This window comes from Seriola aureovittata, chromosome 10 (assembly GCF_021018895.1).
Source record: "Seriola aureovittata isolate HTS-2021-v1 ecotype China chromosome 10, ASM2101889v1, whole genome shotgun sequence".
Lineage (NCBI taxonomy): Eukaryota > Metazoa > Chordata > Actinopteri > Carangiformes > Carangidae > Seriola > Seriola aureovittata.
The window spans coordinates 9,299,902-9,312,672 of NC_079373.1; the positions used below are offsets into that span (position 1 = coordinate 9,299,902).

General features: G+C 41.9%; 2 protein-coding genes across 2 annotated transcripts in view; one reads left to right on the forward strand and one right to left on the reverse strand.

Annotated features, from left to right (window-relative positions):
• Positions 1-41: 41 nt before the first annotated feature.
• On the reverse strand, positions 42-5,376 carry ucmab (upper zone of growth plate and cartilage matrix associated b). The gene is made up of 5 exons (XM_056387923.1): positions 5,280-5,376; positions 5,026-5,088; positions 4,835-4,930; positions 1,463-1,561; positions 42-1,388 (listed from the first exon to the last, which is right to left on the reverse strand). The coding sequence occupies exons 1-5, from the start codon at positions 5,335-5,337 to the stop codon at positions 1,291-1,293; spliced, it is 414 nt and encodes a 137-aa protein (XP_056243898.1). The 5' UTR covers positions 5,338-5,376; the 3' UTR covers positions 42-1,290.
• Positions 5,377-8,118: 2,742 nt separating this feature from the next.
• Positions 8,119-12,771, forward strand: part of LOC130176120 (cyclin-dependent kinase 17-like) — a 33,292-nt gene continuing 28,639 nt past the window's right edge. The window contains exon 1 of the mRNA XM_056387029.1: positions 8,119-8,510. The gene's annotated coding sequence lies outside the window, so the exon portion shown is untranslated. The remainder of the gene's footprint in view (positions 8,511-12,771) is intronic.

Sequence of the window (12,771 nt, forward strand, 5' to 3'; positions counted from 1 at the left end):
ATGATTCAGTTAATATATTTAATTAATGTTATTGCAAGCGAGTAAATGTATAGTAAACATGAGTAAATACAGTATATTCATACTTATTCTGAGTGTGAATACCAGGTGCTGTAAAATGATGCATCTATTTAACCCAGGATACCTCTAACAGCTGAAACCCCAAACTTCACTTTGTGTTATCTGCTTGATACTTAATGGCTTTTTCTAATTGTATGAGAATGGTTTATAAACACGATTTTGAACTGGTGACATTAGTTTTAGAAGTCTGCTGATGTTTGGGGGTTTCACAGACCTCAGCTGTAAAACATGCTTCAGTACTGTGGATTTCTATATGGCTTAATATATGTGGTCGATGTTTACAGAACTTTTTAAGCAGCACTTCCCAAATAAGTCTATTGGGTTTTCTGATAGCAGAGTTTTATAACAGTTTCTTATAAAGAGGACATTAATGGGCTTTAATTATCCTAAACTTCAGTAATGCAACTATTCGTGATAATGTAACGCACATTTATTTGTCTGTTAATGACTTTTTAAGTTATTTATAGCAAAAAGTCTCAGATGTGACTCTGCTGGTTTTCTCAGTCCATGAAACAGCGATAGTTAAATGAGTGGATTTGCTTTTGAGCTGTTTGTTGAACCAAAAGGGTCGAATTAATTCACCTTGTGTTTTGGGAAATTGTGATTGTGGTATTTTCCTGACATTTCATAGAGCAAATGAAATTGATTAATCGTGAAAAAACAAACAAACAAAAACAGTAGATTCATCAATAATGAAAATAATTGTTAGTTGCAGCCCTAAACAAAAGGAATTAGTTTTAGTTCATGCATCACCAAAACATATAAAACATCAAATATTTACTTATTTGGTTTAATAATATGCCTTAGGGTTATTTTCCTCTTTTGTCAACTTCTTGAAATATTCAAACACAGTTTGTAGCAAAGCCAATTGTTACCGCTTCAATACTTTTCTACATATTTAGACTTTTAGAAGAATAGACAAAAAATCTGATGAAAAAAAAGGAAAACTTTGCTATCGTTACCATTATTATTATTATTATTACTTTATCACATACAGCAGCAGGATCTGTGGGAGCCCAAACACTGAGGACGTAAAGCCAATCAACAACACAAAGGTTAAAAACAAGTGAAAAGATTTGATTCAGTTGTGATGTCTCTGCCGTGTAACTGTCACGGTCTGTGGTGAAAAGCATCACTGTGTAGCTTCTTTTAAATCTTGGTATCCTGTCAGCTCGCAGCTTCACACCTCTCCTCTCTTACTGGCCCCCAGACTCAGATGGAGTGACGGTTGTACTCGTGGGGAGGATGCATCCCGTCGTAGTGAAACTCCCTCCACTGCTCGGTGCTCTCTCTGGTCCTCTCGTTTTGTTCTGGAAGATTAAAAGTATTTTAGCGGATGAATGAGCTCGTCCCTCTCAGCTGCATCAGAGATGAGTTCACATACCATCATGCTCCTCTTCAGCGTAGCTCTCAAACTCGTTCCTCTTCTCCTCGTGAAACTCTCTTTTCCGTTCATCTGCAGCCAAAACCAGCCTCTGCTCAGCTGCAAGCACAGAGGAGGAGGAGGATGAAACCACTGAGTGTAAGGAAGGAGTAGTGAAGATGCCAGAAGTGCTGAACTAAGTAAATGGCTTTGAACTACTTTAAAAATTTACAGAAACATCAGAGAATTAAATAAAAATGTTAAAAAACTGACTTTTTAAAGGGACAATGCACCTAAAAGGACTCCATAGGAACCAAATAGTTGATACCCAAACAGCAGATACATTGATCACATACCAATTGCTGAATTATTTAATATCTGCTTCCCTGAGACTCACAACAATGTAGCATGCTCCCTTTAATATTTTTTACATTTAGAAAAAGTATCATGTTTGGAGCCGAGATTTGCTCTTAGAGATAGAAGATATTGAAAAGACAATGAATGAGTGAAGTCAAAGAATCTGAACTGTAATAATAACATTTATTGCTTAGAAATATTTAATATGGCACGATGAACAGCTGTGGTGGAAGATGTATTCAGGTCCTTTACTTGAGTAAAAGTACTAATACAATGATATAAAATATTCCATTACAATAAAAGCATTCAAACTCCTTAGATATAATTACATAATCAAATGTACTTTAAGTATCAAAAGTGCTTACTCTGTAGAAACATTGGCCCTGTGATTGTTATGTGACGTTACTAGATTGTTAATGCATCAATGTTTAAGCAGTATTTTACTTTTGTGTAAGAGGACACAAGGCAGAATCACCTGATTGATCTTTAACAAAGTGAAATTTTAATCTGAACAGAAACTAGTAACTACGATTATAAATACATTTATTTGTTTGACAAAAAGTACAACATTTCCCACTAAACTGTAGTGGACTAGACGTGTAAAGGAACAGAAAGTGGACATACTCAAGTAAATTAAATACTTAAAGTAAATCTTCTTAATTACTTTCCATCACTGGAGAACAGACCGGAAATAAACCGCAGCAACAAAAAAGACACAATTTCAGCTCAGAGCTCATCTACGGGTAAAGACACACAGACTCAACACAGTGACCGCTGAACATCACAAAACTACAGGCTGAAAATATACCACAGACCTGAATCACAGAACGTGAACAAACAATGCTTTCTATGAACTTTGTTAAGCTGGTATTTGCTGTAAAGCTGTGATTCATAGAAGCTGATTGTATCCAAGAGAAGTTAGTGACTCATCTCTCACACTTCTTCTTGATCAAGAAAGATACATGTGGGTAGACAGTGACATTCTTCTTAATACAGACCACTGAAGTCAATGGCTGGGTCACTTGTTCCTCTTGTTCATACTGACTGTGAAGAGATCTCTTCCTACAACAGTTATAATGTAAGTGATGGGAGACAAAATGCACAGTCCTCGCTCCAACCACTAGTGAATTTCAACAGCAGCTGATTTGAGACTTCAGCAGTCTGAACTTCACCAATCAAGCGTGTATTTCCCAACATTACAATCTCTGTAGTCGGGATGGGTTAAATTAAATTGGCTTAAATTTAGAATTTAGACTGAAGTTAAGTCGACTAATACAGACACAGCGAGGTGAGGCCAAAGACAGCCTCCATGTTTCCTCTCTGACAGGTGAAAAAGACCAGAGCACATGAAAGCAGTCGTCAGTCGTGTGTGGGCAAGTCAGTGTCAGTGAAACTCAAATACCGATTGCAGTAACATTAGGAAGAGCCATTAGTTGAGATAGGAAAGGTTTGGGATAGCCATGCTAACCTTTCCAAAATCAGGTCATGACCTTTATCCTTTTACCAGGACTCCCTACACAAGTCTGTGCGTGCCGTGTGACCTGGAGCTCAGGTTGGGAATTCCAGCCACTTGGCTGTAAATTGTAAGTTTTAATGTTTGTAAGATGTACAGACGCACTGCAGACTTGCAGATGAAATCATATTTAATGGAACGGGTTTTGACGGCAACGATTTACCATATTTGGTTTGTCATCTCTCTCGGACAGCTGACCGGCTTCAAGTCAAACAGGAGCATTTGTTTGGAGTCTACATGTTGGATGCCAAAACTTCACACCTCATCCACTTATACTGCTAATACATTTATCAAATATTTTCCTTTGCAAATTTCACCTGCCTACCTGTTAGAGAAATGTTGTGCTTTTATGTCATTATGCAGCAGGAGAGGCTCTTCAAACTGAGCCCAATTTATTAGTCCCACTTTTTTACTTGGTTTTTCTCTGACCCCGTTCTGCCTGCGTGTCGGCACATTCCACATTCAGCTCCCAACCGCTCACCCACTCACTCGTCCATCTCAGTCCTTTCACTGTGTTCTATGCTTTGTGTTCATTTTATTCCTCCGTTCACAGACAAAGTGTCTTGTTGTTGTTACATGCACACAGCCCCACAGCATGTTACACAACTCCAGTTCAGAGCTGCAGTATCTCTGTGTGTGCTCTCACCTCCCTGTTGGCAGAACTGCTGTTAAATCACCCAGGAATGTCAAACACTGTACTGTATGTGAATTTTCATGAAACGTTTGAGGAGGATATTGACAGATGGACACCGATGTGAGGGTGTGTGAGCTCCGTGCAGCCCTGTGACTCCTGCTGCAGCCTCCAGCAGAGGAAGCAGAGCTGCTGTGTGACGAGACAGGTCTGAGATTGTCTCTGGTCAGATCAGGTCCAGAGAGCAGTTAACAGCTGCTGGCTGCCACAGTCATAAAAACATTCAGACTGCAATAAATATGTTTTTCTTCCTTTTCATTCAGACAGCGAAATATCTGCATTTAAAAAGTCATTTCATCTATTACTGAGCCCCAAGTTTCAGTTTCTTAAAACCAGAGAAATAAATCCATCTCTGGGGTTATATAATACAATGCCACATGTTTAAAGTACAGCACCATTTCTCTTCATGCCTGGGAAGAGGAATTATCTCTTGTTCTACTCAGGATTCAGCTGCTTAGAAAACTTTGACTTCAAGGAAACAATATGTAAAGTCGTGACAAGAAACGTGAAGATTTCTTTCAGCACTTTGGCAGATTTTTGTGGTAAAACTTGTGACAAACTTCTTGCACACTATCAAGTTTTGTAGACAGGTGTCTAGCATCAAAAACCCTTGACTGTGAAGAATCCAAGTCAGTTTTTCAATCATAATAAATCACTACTAATAAGATGAGTATGAGTAATTAACACTATACAGGATTCTTTGGTTTTTCCTTTTCTTCAAAATGACTGATTCAGTAGAACAAAATGTTTTCTAGTGAATCATCGTTGATCCCATTACCAAGATGGATGTTGACATTCATTCAAATCAGTGTGAGAATAGATCTGAACTCACCATTAATCTCATCCTGAGACTTCACGCCCCGTCTGCTGCGTCTTCTGAAGAAGTTTGAGGCATCGGCCTCCTTCATGAAAATCCTCTTCAGTGGACCTGCAGTGAAAGCAGGAGGAGGTTCAGCTCACAACATAAAGGGATAAAGAGAGAGGATGTACAGCACAAGAGGTGCAGCTGATGCCGCTCCTCACCCTGTGGCTCTTTAGCGCTGCCTGTGTTGCTGGGCACAGCTGCAGAGTCGGCCTCCGGAGACACTGGGCCAGAGAACAAAACATGAAAAACACAGAATCTAAGCTCTCGTGCTTGACTCTCCATGTAAAACAAATACAACAAACAGCCTATCATTATCCTGCCTAAACAAGATACTCCTGATACACAAATCCACATGCAAGTGAGATGCAAAAAAACAAAAACCCAAATCCAACATTCTTCTGCATCAACTCACAGGAGAGTGCCAGGAGCACAGTGAGGAGAGGCAGGAGGGTTGCATACGTCCAGGACATCTTTAGCTCTGTGTCTGAACTGTTGGGATACAAGCAGTGAACGAGACCAGGAGGGAGAGAGGTGAGTAAGATGTATGTGAGAGGTGGGGTGGGAGGCCCGAGGAATATTGACTGCTTGTCAGAGGAGGGAGGGAGTGACCATGCAGATCTGATAAGAGCCAGCAAACAGCAGAGAGGGGACAGGAAGGTGCTGAGGATTCAGTTTTGACCATAAACTTATTTCTTTCAGTCCCTGTCCTGCAATTAAAGTAAGCTGAGGTGACACCGGCTGTATATGGACTTAACATTTACTTTTTGGGCCTGCTTCTTTAGTCATACCATAGAGGGGAAAACTTAGAAATGACACTACAGGCTGAATATGCAATACTTGTCTGGTTAAAACCCAAAGTTACTAGAGAAAAGATGGATGACAGACAACAAAAACACGGCTCCAGAAGTGGAGCCGTGTTTTCTTGCCAAAAGTCTCCTTTGCAGATGCGGTTGAAATGGGCACCTCAACAAGGCCGCTCTCTCTGGTTCTGCAAAAGTATGCAGCTGCCTGTTTGCTTGAGTTTTTTCCCACCTGATTCTGGCTGTGCCCCAGTTGCTCAAATTGTTTTGTGGGGCGATCCAAGGTGGAGGGATTGATGCTCGGGGAAGTTGGAGGGAGGGTTTGTGAATATGTGAAGTGAGAATGTTTTGCTCAAGTAAGTGAGGAAAACATGTAGGGGGAGGAATTCACTCTGATTTGCACCAAATGAATATCATATTTGAACTGAACTAGGACAGTGAATTGAAAGGAGTTTGAGAGCTTTTAACAGTGAGTCAGAAGGTTATCTCGAAGTCTTTCAGATTTGAATGAACTTTGGTGTTGTGTTTGATCAGCGTCCCGGGAGGGGATTAGTTTTTGGCATGGACCTGGATCCAGAACTTGAAAAAATGATTTCCATATTGATTTATATTAGTCCCCAGTGATACACTGTCAGTACTAGAAGTCAGTAGATGATATTACATGCTGAACAGTTCAAGATTGTCCTAGTGTTAACTCTGCAGAGAATATATTCAGGCATTGTTTTTCCATGTGATGAGCAAAGAGGAAAACTGTTTCAGATTCTGTCTTTTTGTGCAAGGACAGATGTATCCCATCACACTGTGTCACAGATGAGAGGCCACATTTAAATAACTGGCACAGAATCAAATTTGAACATGTCCCTTGATCATCTCACATTCATTAAAAAACAATATTTAAAATCTGGGACCCCCTCTCAACTGACCTGGGATGCCTTTGTTCTACCTGGTTTGGTATATATATATATATATATATATATATATACTGTTGCTCATAAAGTTGGAATACATTTTTTTTTCCTTTTTCTATGAAATGATTGTGACAATGTGATTTATTTCATTTCACCTGGGTAATTGGGACACAACACGTAATCATTGCACCTGGTCAAAAGTGATTACTGATGCATTTAAAAAGGAATAAACAGAGGATTGTATCTGAAAACAAAATTATTCCAACTTTATGGGCAACAGTGTATATATATATATATATATTATATATATATATATATATATATATATTTATGTTTGTTCCTACTAATGTTATGTGCTCCCATTACTGAGAGCTGTAATGTTTCTTTTTGTTTTGTCACATGTATATTACTAAAATGTTCAAAAATTAAATCAAAAACAGTTTGTTTTTATCTGCTATTTTGAATTTTTATGTTATCAGCCTTCTAAGTAAAGCGTGTTGGCTGAATGACCAGTTTGAGACTATTACTTGAATCCAACAACATTGGAGCCTCTCACATCTCATAGTGCGAGCTTCACATACAGTTACAGTGTGTTGAGAAAACACCTCATTACTGACCGCCATAAGGATGCAATGGATGTATTCAAAATGGACGGGTGCCCATTGAGGCTGCATATGCACTTTGTTTTCATTAATGACGCAGGTTTCTACTGAAATCCACTCAGATGGCACTGGATGAGGAAGTTCATTTTGGTGTGAAAACACCCTGGAGCCTATGTGGCTACATATTTATTGCCGCATTTGTTGTTCTCATGTCATGTTTTTTCATGTCTACAGACTCATGTTAGAAAAACTAATAACTTGGGCTGGGTGATTATCTCCATACTTTATCTAGGCTACAGTTTATTAGGTACACCAAGCTAACACTGATACAGTGCTGCAAATAAATCCTTCCTTCATGAAGGGTATAATGTTACAGAGATTGTTTTAGAAAGGTATTAATTCAACTGTATGATCATTTTGCAGATTGTAGAACTGTTGACAGGTGTTCCTATTATTTTGTTCACCTCATTCAAATTAATGAGACATTTATAATTGTATCATAGAAGGAGGGGTTTATTTCAGGACTGCTGTATTAGACTGTATCAGGTTTAGCAGGGTGCACCGGCAGGGTGTACCGGCAGGGTGCACCGGTAGGGTGCACCGGCTGGGTGCACCGGCAGGGTGTACCGGCTGGGTGTATTGGCAGGGTGCACCGGCAGGGTGCACCGGCAGGGTGTACCGGCTGGGTGTATTGGCAGGGTGCACCGGTAGGGTGTACCGGCTGGGTGTATTGGCAGGGTGCACCGGCAGGGTGTACCGGCTGGGTGTATTGGCAGGGTGCACCGGTAGGGTGCACCGGCAGGGTGCACCGGCAGGGTGTATTGGGTGTGGAGCTGCAGGCCTGCAGTAGGGGCCGCTGTGGAGCCGCACTGGCCGCCTCTGTGTCGTTTCTATGACCGACAGTTGGGTGGCGCTGTTTCCCCGCTGACATTTAGATGACACGGCTGTGTGGTGGCAGGCAGGCAGAGGACACGCTCAGATCCAGCAGTAATCACCATCGTCCCTCACACTGCCATGGTGTCTCCGACCTGAAAAAAGAGAGACCGACTGCAGCGCTTCCTATTTTCTACCGGGAGTGAAACTTTAAAGCCTGAAAACGAGCCATGCTGCTGGACGCCACAACCCCGCAGATATAAGCGACAGTGAAGAGCAGAAAGTAGCTACCACCACCCGAAACCACAAAGAAGAAGAAGAAGGAGAAGAAGGAGAAGAAGCGGTCGGTGCTAATTCTTCTTTCTTTCTTTTTTTCACGCTCGGAGGGAAAGACGGCATCCGGCCTGAGAAGAAGCTCCGAGGTCGGGGACTCCGGGCGGAGCAACGCTCCTCGTTTCTGGTGAGAGCTCTTCATATTTTCGGTGTAGTTTGCGACGATTTACCGCAGAGAGAAACGGCGACTGAAGCGCCAGCGAGTGAGAGCAGCGCTGACTCAAGAAAACATTTCCACCAACAACCTGCGCTGAAAACAAAACGAGCTCAGCCACAATGCAGCAATGTTTACTTCACAGACCTGCGTGTGTGAATGTGCCGTCTGTCGTGTGAGCTCCTCACTTTGTCCCATTCACCGGACACTGTTCAGACACACAGGGGGGTTTAGCTACATGCAGCACACACCAAAGGTACAACAAGTTCACAGTGGTTAATAGTTCATCACTTCTGCTCGCAGGAGTTTAAACATTTGTGTCTGCTTTGTTGTCAAATACCAGTCGGAGCAACACAAGCAGTCAGTCAGTCTGCTGCTGGCTGGCTGGTTGGCTGGTTGGCTGGTTGTCACTAAACTATACGAGGCCGGGTTGTAAAGAGGGAGGGCTGGCTTGCTGCTCTGCATGTATCGTCTTGCATATTTGCTACCAAAACATTCACTGACCCACATTTCAGAGATGTCCTGTCTTACTGGTCTAAATATTGTTTCACCAGCTACATGAAGCACAAAGCGCGCAAACTGTACCAGACTGTGAACTCTCTCTCTCTGTCTCTCACACACACACACACACACACACACACACACACACACACACACATACAGTCAGCATTTACAGCCTTAAGCCTTTTCAGCTGTTGTAGGTACTTGGTAGACAAGGCCAGGACAGGAGCCTGCATGGGAAACTGTGGGAGAGACTCCTGCAGCTTCTAGGAATGTCAGCTTTCAATGAATTCCTGTACTTGTTCTTATGGGGAGTTAACCTGTATGTGTGTGTGTGTGTGTGTGTGTGTGTGTGTGTGTGTGTGTGTGTTGTGTGTGTGTGTGTGTGTGTGAAGAGTGTGAAGTTAGCAGGATGTCCAAAAAGGAAGACATTGTTCTGGAAAGGGGGGGATTCTCATGGCAAACTGATGAGGAAGTTCATTTTGGTGTGAGAACACCCTGGAGCCTGTGTGGTTACATATTTATTGCCACATTTGTTGTTCTCATGCCATGCCATGTTTTGTTTTGTTTTTTTCCATGTTAGACAAACTATGAACTTGGGCTGGGTGATTATCTTCAGACATTATCTACAGTTTATTAGGCACACCTAGCTAACACTTGTGTAATTTAATGAAACAGTGACTCCTACTTTCACGAAGGTTATGATAGTCAGTTTATGTTTATATTGGTGTTGGTGTTGGTGTGTTGGTTTAATTTATCTGTCATTTTAGAGGCTGTAATTTACAGTTGGCTTTTATTGTGTTTTACTGAGAGGTGTTTCCTGTATTAACAATTCAAGAGCACCACAAACTTCTACCTAAGTTTCTGCAGCATGAGATAAGCCAGGGCTCTTTTTTTTTTGGTAGGAGTGCTGATAGGATACTTGAGTTTCAGTACTGTTACCAAAACAATACTTTTTTAAAACCTTATTTCTTATGTAAATCAGTCTTTTTCCAAAGAGTCGTTTTTACATTTAGCAAAGGAAACCGAACTTCTCAAATATTCAATGTTGCGTAGCAGCTGTACAGGAGCTTTGCTTAAAAAAATCAAGTCAGAAATATGATTAAAATCAGACACCATCTGATTGAAAAAGTGATGGAGCAAACACTCTGAGCCTTTGAAAGGTTTTGAATCTGTGAAGCAGAAACATTGTGGTCAGTTCCTAAAAAAAGTACTGAGGTTGGATTCACAGTCCTGCTTGTCACTGGTTCATATTGTTTTTCTGATGGCTGAATGAAAGAGCTGTCATAGCACTTTCTCCCTCTCATTTCCTGTGAGCTGCTTTCAGTTTGACAGCCACAAGCTGTTGAGCTTTCCTTGCAAGATGTCTGTCATTCAGAAGCTTCAGGAGGTGTGTTGGTTTCGGGCTCAAAACACCTTGTGATGAACCTGGTACCTTCAGGAGGGCAGGGAGCTGTTTGGGGGGCAGTGTGCCCGTGTGTGTTGGTTTGACGTGGGGTCGTTCCCTTGGTGAAGGCCTTGGGGATGGTGGTAGCAGGGTAACCTGACCCGCTGTGAAACAGCTGTAGCTACGCGGTGCTGATCCCCCGAGTCCCAGTGCAGATCAGATGATGGTCCAGTATGTTTACGGGTGTGTGCGAGCGTACACATGAATGGGTGTGTTCTTCCTAAAGCATCATACTCTACCTTTCCACATGCAATGACACACAGAACAGTTTTAAACCAAACTTCATTGACTTTTTTGGCGAAGTTTGGCTTTAAATTCCATGTCCCTGTCTTTTGCTAATACAAGTTTGGGCTCTCTGTGTGTATGTGTGAGCTCATGTTTAAGCGTCAGGCCAAGACAGCTGGCTGAAGGTTAATGTGTCACCACTCTCTGGGGAGCAGCTGCTATGTCACAGGCACCACTCCTGTCTATAGATAGCCATGAATACAAACTCTTCCTCTTTTCTCTGCTGCATTAACACAAGAATTTTGGCACCGGCATGCAGCTCAGTCCTCTCACATGCAGTTGCCCCACGAGAGAAAAATGCTGCTGCTTGCAAGTTTGTCTGCTGTCACTCCCTGACTCTCTATCTGCGTCTGAATCTGGAAGTGTCTGCTGGTACCAAAGACCCCCCACCCACCCTCCTGCCTCGAGCCAGCTGGCTGAGAACCTGTTTGATTGAGTTATACAGTAATAACTAACGCCACATATCTGGGTCGTCATCTGCGGTATTAATGTCCGAAACAGGTGAGGGACAAATATTGCCTTTTTTCCCGTCACTCTTGGCAGGATTTGCAGGAGCTGTCTGAACACTTGTCTGGTCTTTATTTGGAAGGAGAAACACTCGCATCGTTATCCACACCAACGTTATTACAGCCAGAGTAGCTTCGCATATTTGAGATGCGTTGAAGTGTTTGTAATTAAGTTTTCACTGGTTTAATAAAAAGCATGTTAAATCCCTGTGTTTGGGTTTTTAATTAGCAGAATTTAGAAACTCCCAGGCCCACTCAACCTCAGCTCAGTAGGTTTTTCTAATCAGTGACTGTAGACCGCTGTTCAACAGCTAAGGATGAATGTCAGGTTCCTGCTTAATCAATTTTCCATTTTAATTTAAAGCTTAGTGAGTCTCTCACCACTCACTTGTTGGAAAGAACAAAGGGCATGATGGGAAGTTTTCCCACAATGCTTTCCTTTTCTTCAGATGCACACATCTGTAATGGAGAAATGCAGACAAGAGATGAAATCAATAGTTTATCAAGCAAAACATGCTTCCAACTTCTCAAATGTCACAGTTAGCTGTTTTCATATCTTTGTGAATTTAGTTCTGTTGGATTTTGAAGACATCACTTTGGACTCTGGGAAATTACAACGGGATTAGGTCTGCAACTATCAGATATTTTCATTATTGATTAATCTACCACCTTACAACTCTTTTCTGAGACAGAAAGAGTAACATCCTTACACCTGGTAGAGTACGTACCACATATAGTCTCAGTCCTAACCGCAGCGGCCATGGGTTTGAGTCCGACCCACGGCCCTTTGCTGTATGTCATCCCCTCTCTCTCCCCCTGGCATTATTGTCTCTCTCTCACTGTGCTATCCTAATAAAGGCAAAATGCCAAACAAAACTTTAAAAGAAAAGAAAAATTACTTAAACTAATGGATGATCAGATGATTCATTACAGATTGATCAGTTGATTGATTAATCAACTTAATATTTGGGCTCCACAGTGATTTCTCAGCAACATTTTACAAGTTAAGTAGTTAATTGAAACCTGTAATCATTACTTGAATGCAGCCTCAACACTGGCAGAAAGAAATCAGTTTCACTGAAGTGCTGCAGCACACAACTGTGCCTGGCATACAGGCTGTCTGAAATTACTACAAAGGCTCCTGAAAGCCGCTTGTGTTTGCAGTTTGATATGGAAACTGATATTCTGATAACCCCATCCTGCCGTCTGCCCTCTGTTAGATAGCAGTCTGGCCTGTTGTTCCCTTTTAACAGCCATGAAAGGCTATCAGGATCTGCTGGGGCTGCTGGTGCGAGGATGAGCGCCGCAGACGGGCAGGGAGGGAAGGCTAATTGTCGCTCTCTCAGATGCTAATGCTCTGCTCACAAATGCACACCGGGTGACTTGACTCAGGCGCAGATCAGACGAGTCCACGCCTGGGCGATTATCTCCATAATGAGCCAAGGAGGAGTCTGTCGTAATCATGCTGCCTTTTATCTAGAATAAATTAAGGTTA